The sequence below is a fragment of the Podarcis melisellensis genome (genome assembly GCF_964234715.1).
Source record: "Podarcis melisellensis genome assembly, chromosome: 11".
Taxonomy (NCBI): Eukaryota; Metazoa; Chordata; class Lepidosauria; order Squamata; family Lacertidae; genus Podarcis; species Podarcis melisellensis.
In genome coordinates, this window is record NC_138543.1 from 40,140,307 (window position 1) to 40,147,342 (window position 7,036).

The 7,036-nt window shown below is 45.2% G+C and overlaps 1 protein-coding gene across 4 annotated transcripts in view; it reads right to left on the bottom strand.

Annotated features, from left to right (window-relative positions):
- Nucleotides 1-6,542, bottom strand: part of RAB3C (RAB3C, member RAS oncogene family) — a 102,110-nt gene extending 95,568 nt beyond the window's left edge. Inside the window, exon 1 of one of the 4 annotated variants that reach the window (XM_081930005.1) lies at nt 6,426-6,542. In XM_081930005.1, coding sequence (XP_081786131.1) covers nt 6,426-6,443 — 18 coding nt within the window. In that variant the 5' untranslated portion in view covers nt 6,444-6,542. Of the gene's footprint in view, nt 1-1,016; nt 1,263-5,499; nt 5,813-6,425 lie in introns of those variants that run through there. The other 3 variants (XM_081930004.1, XM_081930003.1, XM_081930006.1) reach the window with 3 other exon arrangements.
- Between the last annotated feature and the right edge of the window lie 494 nt (nt 6,543-7,036).

Sequence of the window (7,036 nt, forward strand, 5' to 3'; positions counted from 1 at the left end):
AAGACCTCGGCTGCACAGTTGGGGTCAAATATAGGTTGTTTGACCCAATGCCTAAGCCAATACTACTCACATGCTGTAACCAATAAAAGTTGTGGCCTACTTTAGCCTGTTAACCTAAAATACATGTGTCCTTGTACCTTATTTTACCACTACACAGGTGGGGGGGGGGGTCCTCGACTCACAAAAGGAATGACCAAGAGCCTGCTTTAAGCCACTATTTTTTCCTTTGAAGCCCCACTCTTATCTGCCCCACCACACCTGACATCATGTTTGGTGTAAAGTGTGGGGTGGGTGGATGTAGCTTCTCAAAACAGCCTGGTGTGCCAAGTTTCAGTTGTTCCCATCCCTGATACTGAAGAACAAGACTTTGCTGAAGAGGAATCATAGCTGCAAAGGTAAGTCATAGCTAATAACCTTTTAAGAGTCCTTTAACAATGTCATTAAGTATGTGGATAAGCTGATCAAGTAAATATTGTGTACTTAGATTTTCAGAAAGCTTTTGAAAAAGTCCGTCACCAAAGACACATAAGTTTAGCAGTCATGAGATAAGAAAACAAGGCCAGTAACCTGCTAAAGAATAGGCAGCATAGTAGGAAGAAACGGATAGTTCTAGCAATGCCGGGATGAATTGAATTGAATTTTTTATTATTACAGTCACAGACCAGTTCCAGCTCACTTATAATATCAGGAAAATCATAAAACACATTGGGGAATGTATTAAAGGGGTTTGCCAAAGATCTGCATTGGGACAAGCACTTTTTAACTTGTTCTCAAATAGCCTGGAGCTAGGAGTGAACAGTGTGGGGGCCAAGTTTGCTGATGATATCAAGTTGTTCAGGGTGATTAAAACAAAAAGGAATTGTGAAAAGCTCCAAAAAGAACTCTCCCAGCCTGGTGAATGGGCATTAAAATGGAAAACATGATTCAATGTCAGCAAATTTAAAAGGGATGCACTTTGGGGGTGAGGAATCCTAATCACATTTGCACTAATCAGGTCTGAATTTGTAGTGACTGACCGGGAAAGTCATCTTGGGATCACAGTGGATAGCTGGATGGAAATGTTGACTCAGTCTTTTGGATGCCACAAATAAGAAAGAGTATATGCTCTGTATCACACCATTAGTGATGGCTCTGTTGGATTCAGTTTTTCCCCCTCCTCTGGATTTTAATGTGTGCAGGGTCCATGTCAGATGTTTCATCTCCAAACAAAGAAGCCCCAACTACCCTCTAGGTAAACTTGGTTATGTGAGAGCAGTTAAGATGAGGGAATCTTTTCTGATTCCAGGGATTCTTTTATGACATCACAGATGGTTCTTTCTACCAACTACCATCACTTGGATTCCAGCCACCACATTTCAGCTCCCAGTAAATGAGCAATCTATTTCTGAATGATGACTTACCCTGCCCCTTTTCTGGGCATGGGATGGACACAATGGGGTGGGGTAGAAATCCTAAGCTCAATTTACCATCGATGGCCTGCATGTGCAAATGGACTGTCACACATCAAACAATACAGAAGGAGCTGCTCTGTCCCACACACAATGGTTTCCATGAAGGAAACTCACATGTTCATCTGAAAGTTGTCAAGCCCAGTAAACACATGTATATGTAAATAGGCCTGTCATCAACCAGTGAAGAAAAGTCCTGGGAAAATAAGATCATATCCTCACTTTTCATTTAAAGCACAATATCACTTTCTCAGTTATGGCTTCTCCCAAAGCATCCTGGGAACTGTAGGTACTGAGAATTGTTACAGAACTACAATTCCCTGAGTTCCCTGAAAATAAATATTGGCTGTTCAACCACTCTGAGAACTGCCACTCAGTGAGAAGAGGGATCTTCTAACAACTCTCAACATCCTGGGTTCCTGGGATTCTTTGGGGAAAACCATGACTGCTAAAGTGGTATAACAGTGTATTAAATGTATGGTGTGGTTGTGACCTAAGACAGATTGTTTTCTATCTCTAAGATTCCCAGGTGCTTTGAACAGCCCATGTCGTGTCCTACCTATGGTGACACATTGCCGAGACAAGCGAAAGGGCTTTCTCAGTGGCCACACCTAAATTGTGGCATACTTGCCCCATGAAGCTGAAGGAGTTTGTTGCCTTCTGCCAAATAGCAAATAGGCTTTTTATTATTATTCTGGCAGGCGTTTGCCTTGCTGTGCAGAATACTGCGTTCATCTGTTCTGCCTCCCTTTATAGAATTTTGTTTGACGTGGTTGTTTTATTGCAAATTTAATTGCCGCAAGCCACCCTGAGTGATGTGTGTGCAATCAAAGGTAGGGTAAAATTCCTTCTGCTGAGGAAAAGAAAGGAAATGTTGCTTCAGGAGAAAACGAGGGCAGGCAAAGGATCAGTGCAGTCTGAGTCAGCTAATAAGGCCAGAAGTGCAGGAATCTGAAACGATGGGAAATAGAACCCAGCCAGTCTTTGGGATTTGGGCACTTCCTGACATTGGCTTTCCCCATCTGACTGCACTGCTTTGGCAGGTGTTTAACACTAACTGCGTGAATGGGGAATGTGATGTGTGGAAGTACCTCAAATCCACTAGCATGTACATTGGTTGTGAAATCCACTGTAGTGTAGTGGTTAGAGTGTGAGGCTAGGAACTGGAAGGCCTGGGTTCAAATCCCCACTGAGCCACAAAGCTTACTGGGTGACCTTGGGCCAGTCACTCACACTCAGTCTCTTACACCACAGGATTCTTGAGAGGATAAAACACAGGAGAGGAAAGATGCCACCCTGAGCTTCTTATATCATTTATAAATGATATAAACAGGTATTTTCAATTTAATTCCACAAGCCATATACATCTATGGAACAGAGAATTGTCTCTGTAACAAAAAGCATTTTTGGGGGGCAGGGATAGTAGGCAACTAAGGTTGCAGTCTTATACTCACTTACCTCGAAATAAGCCCCAGTGAAATAAATTGTGCTTATATCTGAGTAGACACGCATAGGGTCCCACAGTCAAAGCTTCTTTTCACTATCAAATTAAAATGAGTCTAAGGAGATAACTAGTTTAACTAATCCTACAGCCTCTTCTGCAAAGTCTGCAACACTCAGTCAGAAAAGAAAATCCATCAGAAACTTCCAAACCACCAGAGAACAAAAGAATGGAACCTGGAATTGCTTAAAGGTTTATTCAGAATTATTCTAGACATATTCAGCAGGAGGGAGGGGGAGGAGGAAGCATTTTTATTTGTGGACTTTAAATGCTAATCTGAAGTACTCTGCTTGATTGCATTTTCATATCTCAGAGAATCCTTGATGCTCTGTAATTATAATTATGGAAGAGACATGGGGAAAAATACATTATTAGTCCACCTCAATGCTGCTGCCCCTCACAGATTTGTTTTTGACAGCTTTGCTGCTACCTTTACATATATATAATTAGCTCTTTTGCTGCTTAGGGAAGGGGGGGGCAAAGCAGATCTTTCCATCTTGAAATGTCAGATTAAGATTATAACATCCATACATAATATCCAAACAGAATAGATGATAAGGCAATGCAAAATTAAATATTTCAGCCCATTTTTTTTTATCTGTAATACCTTACAACCACAGTTCTGTTTGTACAAACCTACGCAGCCCAATTTTATACTTTGTTACTCAGAAGTAAGTTCAGTTGAATTCAATATGTCCTACATTCAAGTAACAGTGTATGGTTGCAGTCCTGCTGTCCTATCCTATGCCTGGTTCCCAAAATAAGTCCAACTGAGTTCATCGAGTCTTATTCCTAAGTAAGTTTTCTCAATAGACAAAACCTGCGTAACTAATCCTGAAGCAAACTCACCTTCTGATTAAAAACATCTTTACTCTTTCAACAAATAAGCAAGGTTTCTAGTTTTGTCAGGACACAGGATGAAATGTTTAAAATACAATGATATAGCAGAGATAATGGGATGTCAGCATGTAGCATAATATGAGCTAGTGATTCGGACGAGATGGTTATTCACCTTTCATAATCAAGCACGCCCAACCATTTACAGAGGTGCTGTATAAGGGAATACTGAGATTTTGATTATTATTTTTTAAGATTTCACTTTTTTTTGCAATTGGAAAGAGTAAATGTTAAAACCTGCATTACAGAAGGGGAAAACACACTTGCTAAATCAATGTATTGTAAAAACCCAACAGCTCAGAATGAAAGTGTAAAGATTTGGTGGCCAAATTTCTAATATCAAAATGATGGGTGTTTATCAGTGTGAGTATTGTAGAGTTGCCATTCAAATGACAGTTGTAATAATGGTCATTTAGTATAACCCAACAAATGGGAGTAAATTATTGTGACTCAATAAAAAAATGCATACCTTTGTACATTACAAACACCTGAACTTTATTTTGTTTCTTCAGTCTGGATAGTAAGAGCTTCCACATAAAAGCATTTTCAAGAGTGATACTCTCAGTTTCTTCTGAGCTACATATCATTCTTTGTTCCAGAATGACAATATTCCCATAACTGCTATTTCCCCCTTCTAAGACTCATTACATATTAACTTATGGTTATTACTACTATTTTCTTACCTTGATGTGCCTATGATCAGAGACTCATTGCTTTCAAAACTTACACTATGCAAAAGAATTTAGGGATCACAGGTTTACATGATCCCTCAGGCAAAATATATATCACATCATCAAAAGCAACTTAACAGAAGATCTAACATTGAGGCTTCAATTGGGTACCTAACTTTTGAGTAAACCTGCACAGGACTGCACTGTTAGCTAGCATGAAGTACAAACCTGCGTATCTTTACTCATGAGTAAGTCCTGCTATGCTCAGTGTGAGAGGAGAGGAAGGATTACACCCCAGTAAATGTGTTTAAGATTGCACCCCTAATGCTGGAGATTTAGTGTGCTCTTAAGAAAATAACCCATCATACAAAACTGCAATAACAGAAACCCATTTCCCCCTGGTGTTGTTATGCTAATACCATGGGGGAATGGGCTTATGTTGGGTTGCTGCTGCTTCTTTTCTTTTCACGAAACCTCCAACATTACGGCTGCAATCCTTAACATGCTCTGTGTGTTCTGCTGTCGCCCTGGATCTTTAACACTCACCCTCTTGGAAGAGGAAATGGTGTTGTCAGGGGAAAGGCGTTTGCTAGCTGGCTTGGATTCACTCAGTAAGCGATGCTTGAGTTGACGCCTCGCCTTTCCTCCCTGCCCAGTGAAGGAACAACCAAAATCCGTGTGACCAGAGATTTATTTTGGGGTGTGTGTCTGAGTGTGTGTTAAATAACAACATATGACAATCTGTGCCTAGTGCAGCACCCCTCCCTCTTCGAAAGAAACAACAAGCCATCTAAAGATGACCAGCAGCGATCGCACAACCACCGAGTGACTTTAGGAGAGGGGCGCGCGCTCTGCCTGTCTCTCGTGCGCGTACCCGCCATCTCACCCCCCCCCCCCCGGTAGCCACTACCCTTTCCCTGAGAGCGCGCGCAGAGTTCGGCCAGGCTTGCTCGCGGTTCCCCTTCGGTCTGTTGTCACTCACCTGCACAGGAGCTTCGTGCCTCATGGTTCAGCCGCGCGCCCTGTCCTTTCCCCTCGGCCGCTGGGGTCTCACAGGCAAGCGGGAGAAGCAGCAGCAGCAGACGAAGCAGCTGCAGCAGACGAAGCAGCAGCAGCAGCAGTCGTGGCCAACCCCGTCTACACGCCACGCACACAAGCACAGAGACACACGCGCCCGGCGCGTCAGCAGCAGCAGCAACAACAACACGCTCGCCTCGCAGCCCAGCAGACAATTCAGCACCGCGGAGCTGTCCACCCGGCCACCCCTGCCGCGCCTTGGCCCAGCGCCCCTCGCGGCGGCCGGTGGGAGCTGTAGTGCCAGCCGCCGCGCGTCCCAGGCCCGGGTCCAATGGAAAGCGGAGGGAGCCAGGACTACAAGTCCCAGGGAGCCTCGCTTCCGCCGCCGCCGCCTCCCGGAGCTCCACCCCCTCCCTCGAGGAGGCGGCTCCATGGAAACGGGGCGCAAGGAGGGAGGGCGGCTCTGCGGCCGCGAATTTGCGCGCTGTTGGGCGAAAGTTTCTGCGCTTTCTCTAGGCGATGCCAGGAGAACCCAGAGAAGGGAAATAGGCAAGAAATGCAATTCCCACCCCACAAACAGAGACAGGAGAAAATGCAAAGCCCGCCTCGCCCATTTAAAGCCACCTTTCCCTTGTTTTAACTACTGTTTCTCAAAGAAAAGGGAAGCGGGCAGCTTCCAAGATGTTTGCGCTATATATATATATATATTCCTGGTGTCGCGGTTGGAACTCATTTGCTAGGACGGCAGAGAGCGAGAGATCAGGCCGGTTGGGTGTTTTGCTTTGGACTCCATACTGGCGAGTCCTTTTCGTTAAAGGCGAAGAAGCTTGTCAGCTGCTTTCAAGGAAGTATTTGAAAAGCGGGGCGTGGAGGAGCCCACAGCGCTCTTACCTTGCCGTAGATTTCCATCGAGATCTCGCCCAGGCGACGTAGCACCAGCCGGAGAAAGAGACACGTCCACACCCAGAGAGCGGGAGAGGGAGACCCTCGTGGGGGAAGCGACGGCCCCTGAGACGGCTGGTGGCGTCGGGAGGCCAGGCAGAGAGCGCGCTCGCTTTGCCTTCTTCCGCCGCCCCACCGCCCGGCAGGTGGAGGAAGCGTTATTAAGCGATGCCCAAGGCAGAGCCGAGTTTCCTAGCAGCGCTATTAACACGCGCGCGCGATCCGCCTAAGCCTCCCTTTGGGCACTTTTGGAAATTTCGCATTAATTAACTCTGATCCAGAAGAACAGCAGGTGAAGGAGGCCGAGGGAGGAGCGTGGCGTGTGTGTGTGGCAGAAGCAACCAAGTTATATAAAATGCCCAGCAAAACAAAGCAGTGCAGCAGAGACGAGGCTGGCGAATTAATTAAGCCCGTCTCTGGCTGATCTGGTTGCAAAGCAGGCTTGGAAGTCAATCTCGTGGGTGGGTGTTTCTGGGACCCGTTAGACAAGCGGTAGGAAGACATTGTAGGGGGTTGGACTAGATGATCCTTGGGGGACCTTCCAACCCTACAATTCTATT